General features: G+C 39.8%; 1 protein-coding gene and 1 long non-coding RNA gene across 2 annotated transcripts in view; one reads left to right on the top strand and one right to left on the bottom strand.

The window, feature by feature from the left end:
* LOC149118447 (uncharacterized) overlaps positions 1 to 19,442 on the top strand; it is a 76,023-nt gene that overhangs the window by 28,290 nt on the left and 28,291 nt on the right. The window lies entirely within an intron of this gene.
* On the bottom strand, positions 4,775 to 19,385 carry LOC110054594 (cGMP-dependent protein kinase 1-like). The gene is made up of 19 exons (XM_089296474.1): positions 18,801 to 19,385; positions 15,701 to 15,867; positions 15,153 to 15,266; positions 14,952 to 15,057; positions 14,070 to 14,133; positions 13,741 to 13,818; positions 12,976 to 13,070; positions 12,681 to 12,749; positions 12,532 to 12,609; positions 11,856 to 11,991; positions 10,972 to 11,108; positions 10,410 to 10,499; positions 9,970 to 10,069; positions 9,287 to 9,328; positions 8,729 to 8,827; positions 8,291 to 8,355; positions 7,038 to 7,223; positions 6,862 to 6,928; positions 4,775 to 6,405 (listed from the first exon to the last, which is right to left on the bottom strand). Exons 1-19 carry the CDS (start codon positions 19,220 to 19,222, stop codon positions 6,310 to 6,312), a joined length of 2,211 nt encoding a protein of 736 aa, XP_089152600.1. The 5' UTR covers positions 19,223 to 19,385; the 3' UTR covers positions 4,775 to 6,309.

Raw genomic sequence — 19,442 nt, 5'->3', positions numbered from 1 at the left:
TGTGGTTTTTGCGCTGGTCAATAACAATTTATGAGGTCATGTAAGAATTGAAATCCCCTGTCCCACTCTGTTCCCCTTACAAATCCCGCATCCCAGCCCTATAAAAACACGAAATCCCGTTCCTGCTCATAATTGTAATTCCCGCTTCCCACCCCTGTTTTTAGCTCAAATCCCAAATATCACGGCGAAAAAAAGCCAAATCCCGCATCCCGCCAAACCTATTGGGGACCCTCAATTTAGTCTTTCTGGCCAGAAAAGGCATACAGGAAAGTTATTTCCTTTTATTTGAGCTACGATAAGCATTGTCGAAAGCTAGCTCTGTTACATAATTGTATCAAGATTATCAGACATCAGTGACATGTCAAATTCTGTGGCTATGTTTTTGCGAATATGGACGGATATACATTCTCATTACCGATTCCCATACCCTTCTTATAATGTCAGCTCTGAGAATATGGTGCTTCATCAGGTCAATAATCTCTTACAAGAGATCTAGATCATATTCTCTTGCCTCTTAGTAAAATAAATTCTTTATTCCCTCGCTTGATGTCTCAAAGCTGCCTGTTACGTGGTATGCTGAAGTTAAGAGAAATTTTCCTGCGTAGGAATAAATGTCAACTTTCATTACTCAGTTTAAATGTGCTTTTTCTTTTTGAACTACAGCATCCCTACTCCTAATTTGACCGCGGGAAAGATCACGAACAAGTGCCCAGTGTAAGGTAAAGGTAAGTGCCCTTATAAAGAGCCCATTGCGGAGTTTATAGGTACCACTGTTGAGTGTCCCGCGTTCAAGAACGGCTGTCCATTCAAAGGCCCGAAGACCGATGGGAATTACGTGGAGAGAATGGCCCATATGCGTGACACAGTCAACCCCAAGGGTCGTCCCACCTTCCTCAAGTTTAACAAAAGGGTACTCGAGGCTAGCGTAATTTTTGAAACTTTATGTTAGTAGGACACTAAGAAAACACACACACACACACACACAAAAAAAAACGTCTTTAAACGTTTTTACTTGTTCCGAAACCTTAACTTGAAAAGTTCTTTAGTGTTTCTATTTCAATTTCTATCCGCCCGCCGGTCGACGTGTTTATAATATTCAGGAAGTAACTCAAAGACGGTTTACATTATTAACGCATATTAAAAGCCGCACTCCTATTGAACAGTTAGATTATGAGCTCGAGATTTCTATTTAACAATTAGATTATGAGCGCAAGATTTCTATGAGGTGATATTGACAGCTAACGAGACCTAGTAAATTTGACTGATTTTAAAGCATGGCTCCCGTTTAGGCGTCAGGGCAGTGTCAGGGTGCTCTGTCAACTTCTTCTTCTGTTTTAAAACTTGCCGAAGATTCCAAATTTCCGGCTGAGCTGAAATGTGTTTGCTTACAGGAGATTGGGATCTGCAAAAAGATCTTTGTAGCTGTAAAACAGCAGTTCTTCGAAACGTTTACGAGTGTTGCTATTAAACAATTGGATTATGAGTTCGAGATTTCTATCGCGTGATAGTTGACGAGGGCGCAGCCCGAGTCAACTGAAATCGAGAGCGAATAATCTAATCGTTTTAGTATAAATCTACTAGTCGTTCAAAACAGTGAACCACGCCTCTTGCAATACCAAGTTCAGTACCAGGTTTCTTTGTTGAGCTTAACTTGCCCACATGGAATATATGCCACTCAGAATGCTTAGAACTTGCCTCCTGATCTCTCGTATTCTCCAACAGTAAACAAAAGGATTCAGCGATGAGTTGAGACTTATAATAACATACGACAAACTTAAAACCAGGAATGTTGAGCTGCCGAGTCCTACGGAGAAAAGCAGCATCAACGCCAAGAAATACGGGAGATAGCAGATCAAAATAACGCAGTAAATCAAAAACATATTTTTGACTGACTGTTTATAAACAGGGATGTTGAAGAACTGACGGTGACTGGCTCTGGCGACCTGGTTCTGTTCTTGAATTTGAGCTGCTTGGTGACGCAAACCTACGAATATCTTCAGATAGCAATAGAAAGTTGTTGTCGTGCAAAGAAATGTCGCACAAGCTCCCACAATGTGACTGATATTTCTGTCAAAGGTCCATGACAGGGCAAACAAAATCCCTATGATCCAAACTAAAGAGAGTAACAAAACAACTCGATTCACTGTGACCAACTGACGATAGCGTATTCTAAGCCGAAAGGCCAGATATCTGTCCAAGGCGATGGCAACAGCAGTTAAAGTTGAAACCGAGGCCATTGTGTAACCTGCTGCAGTAGTCGGTGCAAAGAATGTACAGTAAAGTAACGGATTGTCTTGGACGATACCCAGAGTTAAACCAAAGTGCAAAGGCGCGACAATTACACCAACAGCAAGATCAGATAGGGCTAGACTGCTGAAGAGAGCTTTGGATGGAGAATGAATGGCCTGACTCTTATGCAATGAAATCAAGATGAGAATGTTACCAAGTGAAGCAGACAAGAAGATTGCAGTATCAACGACGCAAATCAGAATAAAAATAGCTTTCGAGAATTCTTGTAAGTAGGAATAGCGGAGTAAATTAGGCGAGGAGCAACTCATTGTTCTGTTCATGGATATCTTTCAAAGTGCGATTAGATTCCTCATTTCTTTGTTCTAAATCATGATAAAGTACCATGCATTCAAGTCAATACATGTACTTGCAGGTGATTCATAGCAAATGGAAATTTTTCGCCAGTATTCAATCAAAACGGAAAAGGTCAATTAGATAAATACTTAGCGGAGGCAAGTATAGATATCCTATTACGGCTTCAGTTTTTAGACGCGCGATCCTTTTATTCGACGCTGTTTAAAAGTAAATATCAAATTTTGAGTTCCGTCGTTAATGGCATAAAATCATAGCAGTGTCCAATCAAGTAACGAGAGGAGTAACTCTGTTGTCTTACACGATTTCCTTCTACACTTATTGGACACAATACATAATTTAACAAAAGCTTGAAATTTATTTTGGATGCTTTTAAGCAAAACGCCCAGATACTTGAGGCAACTGTGCTTTGTTTTGTTTAACTTAACTTAAACTTTTGTCAATCAGTCATTTCTTGCAAAGGGTGGGAATTAATCATGCTGGTCACAGTTTCCTTCACTTAATACAAGCAGAGCTTAAAATGATATGATTGATCGAAACACGTTCAGAGATCCCGAAACATATAATATTACAATTGCTCTCTCGGTTTGAACACCTTCAGTTCAATATTTCCGTGTTCTTTCTAACTTTGAAGATTGGATAATTAAACAAATTATCGATAACTGCCGATGTTACCAGCTTATCATGTATTGAATGCCGGAAAGTTCGAACCGAACGTTCAGGATTCTCCTCGTCCTAATTTCTTCAGTTATCTCACGGAAGTGGAGACATCGCTCATTATGGCGGCATTTTTTTTTTTTTTCATTTGTAAGTGAGCAAATGCGCGCTCCCGGCTACACCAGGAAACATCATCATATATATATTTTTTATTAGGTCAAGGTAACAGATAATAGAAAACAGAATGGGAAATAACTTCCTTCTCCTTAAACGTCTGAAAAGTGGGCGCGACACGCGGGCTAGCTTACACTTGCAATGCGCCAGCCGACATCAAGTCTGTGAGCAGAAATGAAAGGGCAGGCCAAAAAATTTGAATGTGTCAGAAAAACCTTTGCCATTTTCGACTGCGGTTCATCTGATGTCGCTGCTGATCCAACATTTCGCTTAACTGCCGCTTTCACAGTCTGCGAAAAATACTTCATTTTTATAAAATTGAACAAGAAAGGAAACTGATATATCAAGGCAGAGAACATTTGCTCAGTAAAATATCTCACCATTCTTCTGTCTCTCTCGGCTACACTGACTGACTGCTGTTTCTCAGATGCAACAACGGCTGCATGAATCGATGGAAGAGCGGTTATACCAAACTCGTCTCGCTTAAGCCATGAAGTCAGCAAAATCCCATTCTCTTCCTGAACATCCAGACGTCGAGCGAAATCGTCTGGTTTGAAATGCTTAGAGCAAATCACCGAACTCTTAGACGGCTCCCATTTTGCACGTTTCGCCTTCACGAAATCGACCTATGGCATTCTCCGTTTCTTCGCTTCAGGACGATCATCGCCATAAAACGGTATGGTATGAAGTGCAATACCTTCCTGTATGTTTCTTGTGTTGCTACATCCCCCTACAACGCACCTAGTTGGTTTGTTTTCGAACTACATTCGCAGCCTTTCCCGCAAACACAAGTAATTGTGCGAAATACAGAATCATCGTGCCCCGTTGACCCTCGGTCGCGAACCAAGTTGGCGGCATTTTGACGTACTTTGACGAGCCATGGAAAATCGAGGATTTAACCAAATTAAAAAATTTTTGCGGCATATTACTCCAAAAAATAAGCTTCATTATTTTAGCCAAAAAAAGATTTTGGTGTTAGGTACACTTTAAGGTAATAACACATTAGCACTGACCAATGAATATTCAAACATTTTGTTAAGGAGCAAGTTTACAGCATGCGCTTTATACACTAGCCTGCAGTACAGGCGTATTAGCGGGCCCTAGCGCGATACAGGAGCGCGAGGCGAGAAATTTTTCTCGATTTTTCTCGCCTCGCGCTTCGCGCGCGCTCGTGTTTCGCGCTAGAGCCCGCTAATACGCCTGTACTGCAGGCTATTTATACACAGGCAACAACAAAAAGATCGGATGATGACACGGAGTCGCAGAGAAAATTAAAAGATAGTTTTGAGTGGTTACTGTAATGAAGTTTGTCATTTTTAAGTCAGTAAAGAATTAAACCAGGTGAACTTTCAATAAATATGTATTTTGTTCTTGACTTGATGGGACGGCATAAAGATATTACCATACTTGTTCGACGTATGAAAATTTATAACATATCCACGAATTGCTGTTTTTCTTGTGAAAATGTGACTTAAATAAAGAGCGTTTTCGCGTGACGTCACGGCAGCCATATTTGGATTCCAAAACAATGAAATGGCGGTCATGTTGGTTACCAAACCAATCCTGTGGAGACAGTCTGTGGAAGTTCAACTCTTTTCTTAGATAAACAATAACCTCCATTTGGCGCGAAAATATGCGCGGATATTTGTCCTTGGACATTATCTATTCCGAGAAGCGAACAGTTTCCGAGAGCGTAGCTCGAGGAAAATGTGCGCTTTAAGGAACAGATAATGTCCAAGGACAGATATCCGAGCATATTTTTGCGCAAAATGGAGGCTATTGTGTTTATTATCATTCAAATATTTTTGCAACACGCGCAGTTTTGAAAATTGAGGAATATCCTTGGATAATTCCCCCGTTTTAGGTGGGGAATATTCGGTCACGTGACGCGTTTAGACCTATCGCGCGCGAGCGAAAATTTTTGATGGATTATAAGTTCTAATACATTTGCATGGCTGGTAGTCAGGTGAGTGAAAACGCTCTATTAAAAAGGATTTTCTTCACAAAAATGAGGAATATAATCGAGATACATGTTTTCGTAACGTATGTTACATTTGGCATAGCAATGTAAGTTAAGTTGCAAAACTATTTAACAAAGACTAGACTGACCACGATTACACTATTTACACATTTAAAAAAAGCAGTACGAATGAAATTTGTACCATGTACAAAATTATCTGCTATACCCCGACCGCAGCCGCGGTTAGGCCGATATTTTTGATCGAGACGACATTACTCGATCGTTATTAAAATGAATAAGTATATTTTCATGGTTGCCACAGACCTCACTTTTCAAAATTCCCTGACTTTTTTTTGACCTTTCCCTGATAAAAATCAAATTTCCCAAACCAAATAAATACGAAATGTCAGATCTAGTTGCGGCTTCTGGCCTCAACTTACAGCCTTCCTTTCCGCCTATTCATGAAGACTAATAAGTTTCCAACAAATTTTCCTTCTTCATGAAAGAAGAATATTATTGAGATCACGACAACCCCAAATGTTTCGTCCATGCAGCTCTCGATGGTATTAAATCATTCATGTTAAAAATTATTTCAATTTTCCCTGACTTTTCTTCAAAATGTCAATTTTCCCTGATTCCCTGACTTTTCCCTGACCTTAATGAATTTGGTTTCCCCTGACCATTTCCTGACCTGTGGCAACCATGATTTTATGACCAAATACCAGCTATTTTTTTTTCAGGTTTTCATAAATAAATAATTTACAAATATAAGTTTCTGTACTCTTGAAACTGGGTTTCAAGAGTTGAATAACATTCTTTGTTTTAAATATTTCCCTTCCACGTACAATTATTTGATATTGAATATCCCCGGTTTTTATAAGCTATATTGCTGTTTCTTTTGTAGTTTCCAAGGTGTATTAAAAGTTCTCGTCCCAGCCTGACAGGTCATCAGGGGGTACATCCATGTCTTTCGCATAATGGTCGAAATTACCGTAATCCGTTGCGTTTTTCACCTGAGAAATTAACAAAATGAAATTTTCTGGGTGAATAAAACATGAAAGCAGCCCGGTAAACGCGATTCTTATGCTACTAGTGAAGACAAGATAGTTTACAAGGGTAGAAAAACAGCAAAAAGGTGATAATGAACTAAAAGAAACAGGAAGGAACTGATTGAGGCGATGTCCTTGTAGACGGCGAGCAGTCTTTTTTCCTAGCGAGCGACGCGAATACACAAATGCGAGGCAAAATTAAAGAAGACGGATAATTTGCAGTTTTAACTTTTCCAATCGAGGAGAGGATTTCAGGAACGAAAACCGACTGCTCGTAGCCTAATGTCCTTGAATAATTGGGTTAAATTTTTCAAGCGCCATCCGCGTGAAGTAGCTCCTTAAAGTAACCCGGCAACTGCGTCAATCAAACGACAAGATATATAAATTGTGTTTAAATAAATAATTCAACATTCTCAATACCTTTGGCTTTATGGGAGGTTCAAGAGTCCGCTCTAGTAACCCTTGCCAGTGAAAACCTTGGAACCATCTGCACAAAAACAGTAAGTCTTTCAAAAACATTTGCGTTTTGCTAGAACATCTGCATTAAATATTGACCAAACCAGAGGAGAGATCGGAATAACAAGGCAAACTCGTACTTGTGTTTTTTGACGTCCGTGAGACCATCCTTTTGATATCCCAGTCTCTCGGTGGGGCTTTCCTTACAAAGCCTTCTTATAAGATTCTGAGGATTGCGTCCGATCTTTTTGGGAAACTCTATCACGTCCATACCTCGGAGAATAATGTTGTATGTCTTCATGGGGTCAGAACCATAAAATGGCGGACTGCCAAGGGTAAAACCAAACAGATTTAGAAAATAACAGCTACAACAGCCCATGTTCGTGTTCTCGGTATTGGACCGTAGGAACAAGCTTGCACTGGAGGCTCACGTGGCCGGGGAATATCATTGAAAAGAGATTAATGTCATTTGCATTTAAAAAGAGTCGTCGCATTAGCCTCAGTTGCAAGCTAGATCCAGTCCAACACCGGGAATACGGATATGGCCTATTTAACAAATTGACGTCAGTTTTTCAAGCGTCTGTCCTGTTATTGATGATGAATTTCGTCATAACATTGCAATAGAGGCTCACGCGGGGGAATATCATTGAAAAGAGAAAAATGTTATTTGAATTTTAAAAGACTCCTCAGTTGCAAGCTAGTTACAGTACACAATACCGGGAATACGAATAAGGTCTATTAACTAAGTGTGTCACAAAAGATCTGATTCGAGTAGACCACTTTCGATATATTAAAATTCAGCTTGGCAGCGAGGCTTAGAGGACACAAACAAAGGAAATTGAATGATCATGTTTATTCATTTCTTATGTTTGTGTCCTCTAGGCCTCACTATCAAGCTTAATTTTAATATATCGAAAGTGGCTTATTGGAGAACTATCTAGCAGGCTCAGGAGGATTACGGTTCCTTTTTAATCCGAGTTTTAATTGGCTCAACGCACCCTTTAACACTGCCTATTAATTCACAGTATGGAACTGAACAGTTAACTTCGGTATTTGTTTTTGGTCTTGAGTGGTCTCGGAACTCACTGCCGAACATACTTCAACTTGACACAAATAAATTGCCGGTCAAAGTCCACTATGTGAGTTTCACAAAGTTTTGCACACTCAAGCAATTCTTAAAGCCAACTTAAAGGTTCAACTACACACAGACTGTTAAACAAACCCTTAAAATATCGATTAAGACGAAAAAAAAAAAAACCTCACGAAAGAAGTATTGCAAGCTGGTCGTTTGGGTGCAAGTTACCTTTCAAAGTACAGTCTTGTAAGTTGTCAAGATACCGAAAAGTAATACTTGATTAATTAATAGGTGAATATAACAAGCTCGGCAACTGACCTTCCAGTAAGGAGCTCAAAGATCAATATTCCCAAGGACCAGCAATCCGCAGACAAGTCATGGCCCTAACGAATTCAAAGCAGTTAAAAAGACAGAAACAAACAGACAAGGAAATGCAAAAATAACACAATATAGTACACTGAGAAAGAGCCCGTACATGTATAGCAAAACGATAAAGCTGACAGTCTTTCATTTTTCATACTAATTCTCCCGCTGTCTCTCACACACTACTCGCGTTTCGTCCTGGGTAGTTTAGCAACACATGTCTGGATCTGAAACTGCCTTTTCCCAAGCTTCTACTTCCTAGTCCTCCCTAAACCTCCCGGCTTCCGCTCCTTTCCCATTCCTTCCCCGTCGCCACTCCACCTCCACCCCTATTTACAATGTAGTCCCCTCTCTGTAAGTTGATAGATAGCTGTAGAGTATCGTCAATCTAACCTTATTGAGGATAATTTCTGGCGCAACATACTCTGGCGTTCCACAAAATGTCCATGTCTTTCTTCCGAACCCAATCCTTTTGGCAAAACCAAAGTCCACCTACAAATTCCCAGAAATTGCGTCAACTCTGTTCGTCGTAAGAGAACTCTTAACCCTTTTGGGTCGTTTATATTTAAGTGCTACAACGACTAAATTTGTTGATTTTATTTTCGACAATTTTTTTATAGTCAATGTAGTAACTATGTCTATAGCTAACAAACATAATGCAGTTGAATTGAGAACGATGGAGACAAAATTAGCCTGGAATTAGCTCGCCCAAAGACACAGTACCAAACGCTATTGTGAAGCCATACAATGGTAAAACAAGTCACAAACGAAAAATATTCCAGGGCAAAAATGCACTCAAAGAGAGGTTAGGCGATCAAGTTGTATGTCAACAGCCGGTTAAAAACTTGCAGCCTAGAATAGCTAAGTCATTTTCGGTTTAAATTTCAAGGTCGAACTAAAAACAAATCCCTAACTACACAAAAGTAAACAGGGAAATATACAATTACATACCAGCTTCACGTAGCCATCTTTGTCCAAAAGTAAATTTTCCGGCTAAAGCAAATAACGTAAAAAAGATGCCGAACTGTAAATCATGCACGTGCACTCTTCTCACTATGCTACATATTAAACTTGTCACCTGTAACAGTAGTAACCAGCACACTAGCTTTTCTTTACTGTGTTACAACAAAGACCAGGCAGGTTCAACATCGTTCCCAAGACATCTCTTCTTCCCGGCCCCTCTCGCTCCGGGAAGAAGATAGAGCCTGGGAATATGAGTGATAGTCACTAGGGGCGGACCATTATTTTCTTGAGGGGAGGTTGGGCAATTTCCAAAAAAAGATTCCTGCACAGCAAAAACTGCTGGAAAAAAAAGCGTGCAAGGGCAGCCATGGGGGAAAAATCGAGCAAGTGCTTTCTTCTATCCAGGTACTGTTTTTCTTTTGATGTTAAGAAAATTCTTGCACAAGCTATTGCCCACCGAAAATAACAATTGCACAACCTGCAACCCCTCTCAAAAAGTAATGGTCTGCCCCTAAGAACGGACGACCTGATAATCTCAAGAGTTTGTCATTAAAATGGAATCTCTTACATGATAGTAATAAAAAAATGTTTTAACAGTGATGGGATAATTTTTTCATAATTACACTCGCTTTACGCTCTCAGCTATTATGTCGTAATATGACTCCAGTTACCTTTAAGTCTCGATAGACGATGCCTCTGGAATGGAGGTATTCAAATGCTTCCACTACACAGGCAACGAGGAAACGAGCGGTAGAATCATCAAAAAAGCCCCTGTGCAGGAAAATAATATGGGAAAGACGTCACTCTGGTTTTGTAGCATTCCCAGTAGGGAGTGAGGAGGTCGCGAGGCACGCGCAGGCAGGGCGCGAGGCGCGTGCGACGTGGGCGTGAGGTGGGCGCGAGGTAGGAGCACAAAGGGCGTCAGCGACGTGGGCGTGAGGTGGGCGCGAGGCGGGCGCACGAAGGGTGCGTGTGACGTGGGCGAGAGGTAGGCGCGAGGCGGACCCGAGAGAGCCCGAGACGGCCACAAGACAGGCGCGATATCGTCCGCAAAAACCTGCTATACTGCATATGAAACATTTTACATGATCAGAGCACTTCTCATATCTACCTGTCCCTCAGTATAGTCCACAGCTCTCCACCCAGACAAACTTCCAGCAGCATATAGACGTACTTGCGATCCTTGAAGGTTCGATATAACCTGTTAAAGACAGAGATAGGAAAGCAATGGGTATCAGTGAATTATTGAAACAATCTAACAAAATGTTGGGAGGCAATCTGCGATGGACCAACATCCGGGCGAGTAACAGCACTCTTACGATAGGCTGCAAAAGTAGTCGAGACACTCTTAGAAAATGATACCGTACGATATTTAACCACTTATTTTATTTCAAATGCGTCTAGAGATAATTCTCTGATACTCCAGGCCCCCATGCAATTCAACGTTGTGTAGGTGCTGTCGTCTTTGTAGCATTAGAGCTAGCAAAATTTGTTCCAAAAAATTCAAAATTAGAATTTTCGGTGTCTCGACACTTCACCCGTCCATTGTAGGCCCTACATGCTCCGAAAAATGGAGTCAAGCGCCGGGGTCTTTGAATTCTATGACAGAGCAACAAACTAGGGGAGACTTTTGTTCTACGCGACATTTTATGTGATATAACTCGCCCTCTTACCTGCAAATGAAGGGAGAGTGTGCTTGAGACATGATTTTCTTCTCGGAGTAGATGTGTTCTTGTTGTCGTGTGTCCAAGATGTGTTTTTTCTTCAGACACTTCAGAGCGTACGTCTGCTTATCCTTAACATTTTGGACCTGAAAGTAGTACGTGTCGTACAGTCCACATAAAGAGCATAGACGTTCAAATGAACTACGCAAATCATCAGTCCCAATAACATGACGGCAAAAAAGTAACAAGCAAACAAATTCAGGGGACTTAAGGAGCTCAGTCATGACATTTTATGACATTTTATGTCTATTTTGGCCGCGTACAAAATTACCTCTTCATTGAAGGAGAAACCTGAAAAGAGTAGTTTACAAGAGTAGTTTACAACAAGAGTATATTCTCAATCCATTTACAAATAACATGACAAGTGGGACTCTTGATGCATGAAATGACGCAGAAAGTGTCTGCCTTTTGTGATGCGAATTTTCTAACTTACTCGGAGTTTCACATTACCAAATAAACATCTCCAATAGCTTCCTTCGCGATAGCTCTACTTCTAAATGTGCCAAATTATATTTATCCTGATGAAAGAAACTGTCATTACTACTAGTTTGATTCAACGCAAGACGGACAACTTTAACTCAGCGAAATCAGTCGATTTTACAAGCTTTGCGAGACGTTTAAACCTTGTCAACGGAAAAATGAAAAGGCCAGGCGAACCGAGGCACTTGCTTCAGTCATTCTTTCAGCGCGATTCCAGTATTGCATATAAATGTAGTCATCACAAACACCCTAAATACCTAGGAAGATAATTTAATTATAACAACGGACCGACATTGCCTCAGTCACAGTTTGTTTCTAGCTTTGGCCGTGAAGGCATAAGGGAAGGTTATTACCAGTTCCACGCGTCCAAATCCACCCATTCCGAGGGTAGCGATAACTTCCAATTCATCGAGGGTCAAGTCCTCAAACTGCTTTGAAATTTTCCTTTCTTCGTAAGGACTTGAATCAAGTTTAGAGGAAGAATGACACCTGTTAGGAAAAAGAAAGTAAAGAAGCAATGCATATGGCATTTGAAAATGAGAAATAGAGTTTTGGCTAGCCTGTTCGAGGTGCAAAAAAAAAAAAAAAAACGGCGAGGCGAAATAAAGGGGAGAGAAACTTGGTGCGTGGAGCGACCGAGCGCCTGTAGGCAAACCTAACAAAACGTCGTTCCGGTACACCAGGATCTGGTGCACCTTCTAATTAGCTTTGACGGTCTTGTTACAGGCCCCTGTAGGCGGTCCATACGCAGGCGTAAGGACCTTTCGTTCACAGTGTTTACAGGCGCTCTCTCTCGCCTTCAAGCACCGCACTTTTCCCCTATTTTCTCATGCACCATTTTCCGCACTGTCCCCCAATTAACTGAACGCCTGAAGAGGCTAGGTTTTGGCCATCTTGACGTCACTCACTCCTACTCCCTCGGAAGCTTTTAACCTCTCCCCAAGCCTCCCGTGTTTTTCGAGTTGTCGAGCTTGTTAAAATCACAGGAAAAAACAGAAAGCAAAAGAAAAACATCCTTAATGGCCTTACCTCCTTGCACCTCGCTCTTCATCTCCGTAATCTTTCTGTCTTAGTTCGTCATGGTTACCAATCAAAGCCTTAAATGCACTAAAAATATCACAACATGAGAAGTTAGCACCATATAAAAGTTATCAGCAATAAAGTTTTTGATCGCTTACGTTCGCTCAACAACCAGGCATTCCACTCCAGGTGGTTCAGCGATTACGTTGGCAGTTCTGCGATCTTCACTGAAAATAAAATAAAAAGGCAATGATAAATGTATTACGAGCTTATATATAATAATTTAGACGCATAAGTGTTCGGCGTTCGAAGCCGTTACGACTAGGCATTTACCAGGAAGTCCTGTTTTTCATAGAAGAAATTTAAACAAATGAAATGTATAATATAATTTGATTATAACGAAAATATCTCTTTTTTGTTAGGAGATGAGGCCGCAGCCTTGTGTCCATTTACCTTAGAAGAGCTTTCTCGCCAAAGTAGTCTCCCCTTGCGAGCCTTCTGACTTCCTGAGGCTCGTCATGTCCCGCAACCCTTTGAGTAACGATCACCTACGATAACGCAACATTTCATTATTACACTTGTATATCTGCGTGAAGTGAAAAGCTGAATTAAAGACTGAATCAAAACCAGGCAAGCTTAAGGAAACTTGAAACTATTGGAAATGACCGCTCCGTGATTCTGCCCCCTCGTCCACTATTACACCATAGAAATCTCGAGCTCGTAATCGAAAAGTTAAATAGCAATACAGGTAGAAGTTTGGGAGGAGAAATGCTCACGAGACGCAAGCGAATGTTTTCACAGCTTTTTCATATAAGGTGAGGGTTACAGGGATTTTTCCACAGCGCTTTCTTACAGTGTTTGCTAAAAAAAAGAATCCACGCGAAAGGATCCGGAAAAGCTTTAGAAAAAACGGTGAAAATACTAAAAAGAGCAGAAAAGAACCAGCTGGAATGGAACTTTTTGACGATGTCTCGCATTCCTGATTTTTTAAATCAATCAACGTTTGCCCTCTGGAAAATATTTCTTTGTAAAAATTGGCAAGTTTGGGATCCTATATTTTCATGATGCTGTGACGGATTCTTTTGAAACTTTGCATATTTACACAATTCGGCATGATAACTCGATGTATAGAGGTGATTTTTTGTTTATGTGAAAAAATAAGAAAAATTGTTGATATTGTGTGACACCATCATTTCATTTTAGCTGTTGTGGACTTACCGAGCCCTTATTTATGATATAAAATGTGTCGCCTCTTTCACCCTCGCGGATTATAAAGTCGTCTCCATGGTAATAATCCTATTGAAAGAAAGACAGAAAAAGAAGGATGGGAGAAATTAAACAAACAAACAAACAAACAAAACAAAACAACACTTTACGTTTTTTCCCCAAGTTTTTTTAAACAAACGAACCAACGATTACTTTGAATAAAGTGGACATTGTTTTGAAAGAAGGGGAAATTGAAACTGCTTATTTGCTAACGAGTTTATAGATCTTTATGGAAAGATGCCGTGTAAAGAAAAGTAACGGAACTATAAAAACAGTCTTACCTCTTCTAAAACATCTCCAAGTTTGGCAAATTCTTGATCCGACAAGTTCTTCAAAAGAGGAACACTGAGAAAAAAATACTGAGATTAACATTTAACGACTTTTTTTGTGATTATTTTCTTTACTTTAAGGGAGCTCTGGCCGAGGTCATTATATTATCCAGGTGTTGTCCATTGTTCTTACTCAGATCACTCCTTCTTAGACTCACTAATAATTCATGAAGTTTAAACAAAGGAAGTCATGACCGTGACGGTGTTTGGATAGCATAGATTTTTACGATTTTATTTCTCCGTTTTCTCCATAGTTTTAGTTTCGATTGAGAAGATATATCAAACACTCAACACAGTGTTTGACCACAGTTCCAAACATATCGAAGTTCGTCAAAAACACTCGACTGCGCGTCGTATTTTCGACACTCTTCTCGGTGTTTTTTGAAATGTGGTCAAACATGGTCTTTCGTATTTAATACATTAAATGAACAAGCGAAGAACACCTCTGATTTAATGACTAAGCGAACCAAGCTGAAGGGAAGTGCAAATCCGGTGTTCATATAGGGAATGTATTCAAGCAATTCAAAGGCCTGGAATAACGCTAAGAAATTGGACACAATGTCTTATTGCTGTCGGAAGTACATGATGTAATATCTGCATGCCTTAAACGAGAGGACAAGTACGTAAACTCTATGGCCAACATTGTATATTTGGGCAAAGAAGAAGACTGACTTTAGTTGGAGCACAGCAAGGAGCACAAGGCAACAAAAATGTTGAGTTCTTAGTACGTTAAACAAAGTAATTTGCTGTCAAGGTTGAGTCTGTTATTGGTTGGTGTACAGATAACAGCACCGAGTGTAACCAGGTGAAGAGGCCATAGGATTTCGCGCGCACCTTTTGAGAAATGCAATATGTTCAGCCTGTCTCATCATACCAGTTCGCATCATGATGGTTTGAAACACAAGGCGATCGATAATCCATAGCTTGGCACTGTTTATAGCTGTGGCACCAAAAGGAAACAAAAACGATCAAAACATCAATGACCCAAAGCAAAGTTCCACGACAATTCTCACTCTTGTCATGCCCAGAACATACCTTTCACAGATGCTGTCCGTTTGCAGTTGTATAAGATGGCCAACTCGCCGAAAACAGTTCCGCCGTTCATTTCACCCAATACTTCACCATCTTTTGTCACTTCAAGGCGGCCCTCTGAGAAAAAAAATCATTTAATTGTTACACGCATATAGACTGCGTTTTGTATGTTTACACAGGGTTGCTAGTGAATGACTGATTCCAAGCTGACCGAGTGACATGAACACACCAAATTTATTTCGCTCCAAGTTCGTCCAAGCACGAGGTAAAAATCATGTTCTTGTTTAAGGTCACCAAATGACTTAGGGTTAGAGCGACTCTCACTTTGAAACTGGGGGCGCTTCCAATATTTCCATTCGACCAAACATTCCGGTTCGAATTTCAGGAATTTTTCAGTTAGATGGTTCGCATTGGGGACATTTCAACAGTTTTCAAATACGAAAACTCTAAGGCTGTCCGCAATCAGAACTTTTTTTTGGATTGAGATGTTGAAAAAGCTTGTTTTCAACAAACTAACTTACTACGCAGCCTAAATGCGCAAAGTTTCTTACCAGCGATAACATACAGCGCCTGTCCAATGTCTCCTTCCTTTACAATCATATCGTTCTTGTTGTAATTCTTGGGGTACATACAGTCCACTATCTCACGCACTTGGGCTGCTTCCAAGTTCTTCAGAAAATCGTTTTCATTGATGGCATCCTTGATCAGCTGTTTCGATCTGGAAACACGACAAAAATAAAACCAATGAATATGATTCGAAAAAATATGTAGAGGTAGTCATATGAATGCTAGTGAAATTTACAGTACGAGTGATATTTGAAAATTCTCTCGAAATTACACGAGTCTTTAGGTGAATGCAATTTGAAAGATTTATCAAATGTCAAGAGTAGTGTAAATTCTTAATTGCTCGAGCTTTTATGCGATTACTCATTTATTATATGACTGAGAAAACTGCGAACGCGCGCGCGGATAAATTAACCTGCTCTCAGCCAATCACAATGAATGTCATCAGTCTTATAAGAAATATAGTTATTCAGTTTGCAACGATTCCACTTTGCGAATAATTGTTTGCGATTTCATAAGTTTTTGGGGGCGATACCACGGTTCTTCTTAGACTTTCGAAAAACTTTCCGTAAACAAGTATTTTGCAAACTTCGAGATGTCTATCGATGACTAGTACTATTAAAGGCAAAACCTTGGCTAACTACCCCGGGTAACAAAATGGCAAATCGAGTGAAAATTATTTTGTTCACCATAAAATATCACCAGAAATAGAAGCATAGTGTCATCGTCTGTAAATAGATTGGCATTCGTTGAGGTTTTAGGAGTTATGATCCTTAACTATGATGTGGGCCCAATTAATGAATTTTTGCTTGTGTCTGTTTAAAAAATGTCAGAATTCAAGACGTGACGAAAATGATTTGACTACTTTACTATAGGAAATTAATGCGAAAACTTAATTTCATGGAGCGTTGATTTCTACGACATTTTTCCAGTAGTTTCAAGCCTCCATGAACTTGGTTGATTTTGCTTCAGTCTTTAATTAAGATCTCGACTGTACGCAAATATAAAAACTCCACAAAACTGATTAGCGAAATATTTCGTTACGAAAGAATCTTCTGAAATCCAAAGATATGGGTTGCGCCGTCTCATGTATAAACAAAGATTGCGTTTCCTTTAGGACAACACGGAACAGGTGCATGTAAATAAAAAAAACCCGGCAGTATATCAATAATAAAATTGCTGTGCTTCATCAGCGAGTAATGGTCTATTATCAAATACGAGTTGACATAAAAGACAAGTTAATTGTCGCAGACCGTTCACCATTCACCTGCTCTGTCTCAACAGCAATAAGCCCCACGACATCTATGTTAGCAAAGTGTCCGAAAATAAAACCATCCGAAATCTATCAGCGACCGAAATTTCAAGAGTCAGAAATATTTACAGTACAGTATAAAGCTTTGAATCAACTCCAAAGCTCCTATTTTTGTCTATGCCGAGCTTTATGGAGCAAAGTCTAGGCTCGATAGAATTTGTGTTATTTTCTCGTCAGAGTATTCGTTAAACCTTGAGGCTGCAGTAAAACTATCATTTTCACAAATTTTGTTCAGTCTAATTCGAGTTTTGTATTTTAGCCATGTTTCAAAAGAGGGTCCGAAATTGCTGTCCGACATTTGCCCAAAATGAGATAAAAAGGGTCCGAAAATTAAACATACGAAATTTTTTGCAATTAAGGTACTCTGTTCACATCTAGCAAATCTGAAACAAAGAACTTGCTGTACAGCTTTTTTTTTTTTCCTTTTTCGGACAAACACCTACTACATATAATAACCCTAGAATTTCGGACGCGTTTTCTTTCGGAGCAATGCTCATTCTCAAAATCAACAAGCCGTCCTAAATTTTGAGAGGTTAGGAAATAGTTGAGGGAATGAGGGAATTCTATAGAGCCCCATTGTGAGAATAGTTTGTTTGAATTCGTGGCAAGACAAAGAAATGGCACCTTGAAACAAAAATAACTCGCACTATCAATGTGAAACGTTCTGACAACAAACACAAGTCGGGCAGCTGATAGGAAAGGGCTGGGTGCGCTGGCCGGAATTTAATGGGCAATGATCTAAAAATATGGAGATTGAGTCTGAAGATCATCACATACAACGTAAATCTGCCGTGGGCATCTTTTGTTGTCACAATTCGTATGTTAACTTTGGAGATGTACTTCTGTCATCATTGTATTTATTTCGCATTCATTTATTTTTTTTGCATGACATTGGGTCCGAAAATATTGACCAATTTTGAAAATTAAAAGAAATTTGTCTGAAAATGTTCTGGTCCGAAATGAAATGTCGGAAATTAAGTTTATTAAATTACGGTGCTATTCGTTGATTATTCACTTTGGGGTCAAACGTTTCATTGTTCGAAGAGACATGTCAAAATCTAAGTCAACTTGTCGCCACTTGACAACGAATCAAAACAAAGTGAGACATGAACTGGGCAAGTAATGCTAAAATAATCTGTGTACAGGCTATTGACGGAAAAACAGCGAAACAAAATACGATGCTCCTAGACTTAACATGCGATACCAACATTAAATGAAATTTCAATTTTCTTTGTTTTTCAGATACGTCTAAAGATGTTTCAGAAAGGTCCTGACAACATTAGGTGCATAGCTCGATCACTAAGGCAAATCAATACATGTACTAATCACAATAAGAGTCGTCACAATTTTACATTGACCTAAGTTACAGTAACCGCTTTAGTTGAATTACAGAAAGAAAAAGAAAAAAAAAAAAAGGAAAACGAAACGGGAGGTAAAACTACACAGATAAATAAATACGATATAAGCCAGGATATCCCGGCGGATATTAAAGTAAAATAGACTGTTCAGAAAACTATTGATTCAAGCAAAACGGGATGATTTAACCAAAGCACAATAACGTTAATCGAATTTGACAAGACAGCTTGAGAATTTCATGTCTGCTGTTTGCTGTTCTTGAAGTTTAATTTTCACCCATTCTTCAATAATTTGCATCTTTTAACCATTGACTGCTACCTCGCTGAATTTCCTATTCAATTCTGGTCTAAGGATGTGAGAAAAACAAACATTTAAATCAAATAAAATACTCCGGATGATTAATGAAATGAGTACTTTACCTGAAGTCTTTAGGATGGCGCTGCAGTTCCTTCTTCGTCTCTTCTTCGGCCTTTGAACTGCTCTCTCCGCTCACTGCCATTCGTTTCTCCTTTCGGCTTGATCTCAAAGCTTTTCGTGGTTTGGAGTTCACAGCCATGTCGCCGTCCTCGTGAATGGTAGACAAAATGCTGGTTTTCGAGGCTGTTTGTTGAACGACGCATTTGAGCTCGTGAATTTCCTTTCGCAATTTACCCAACTCGGCATCTTTTTCTTCGATGATTCGTTGGCGATGCTGTAACTCCGCGTCCTTACGCTGCAAAAAGTCATCTTTCTCCTTCAGTTCTCGTTTGAGTTGAGTCGTGCTGGCCGTGGGACTGCGCTGTAATTTACCATTCTGCTCTCCGTTGCTATAAGCATTATTCACGCTCGCCGCACTCCCCATTCTCAGTGAAATCAATCTAGCTCCTCTAGTTTCGATGAACGTACGCGAGGCATGCTCTGCCGAAAAGTCGGCACGTTTGAGGTTACTTCCCGACTACATTTTACAGCTTTTTCGTTCTTCTGCTCCAATGAATTCCAACCAGTTGTTATGTAAATGAGAAATTCACGTAATCAAAGTCAAGATTGACAGTTGGACAGGAAATCAGTGCCAAGACGAGTGT

The sequence above is a fragment of the Orbicella faveolata genome, unplaced genomic scaffold (genome assembly GCF_042242905.1).
Source record: "Orbicella faveolata isolate gen_17 unplaced genomic scaffold, um_ofav_v1 contig_1, whole genome shotgun sequence".
Classification (NCBI taxonomy): domain Eukaryota; kingdom Metazoa; phylum Cnidaria; class Anthozoa; order Scleractinia; family Merulinidae; genus Orbicella; species Orbicella faveolata.
The sequence above is the reverse complement of the archived record's forward strand: the minus strand, read 5'-3'. Positions and strand labels throughout refer to the sequence as shown.

Coding starts and splice junctions, on each gene's coding strand:
- LOC110054594 (XM_089296474.1), bottom strand. CDS start 19,222: ATGGGGAGTGCGGCGAGCGTGAATAATGCTTATAGCAACGGAGAGCAG. Junction 15,868..18,800: donor CGCCATCCTAAAGACTTCAG/GTAAAGTACTCA, acceptor TCGTGTTTCCAG/ATCGAAACAGCTGATCAAGG. Junction 8,356..8,728: donor CAGAAATTATCCTCAATAAG/GTTAGATTGACG, acceptor TGAATTCGTTAG/GGCCATGACTTGTCTGCGGA.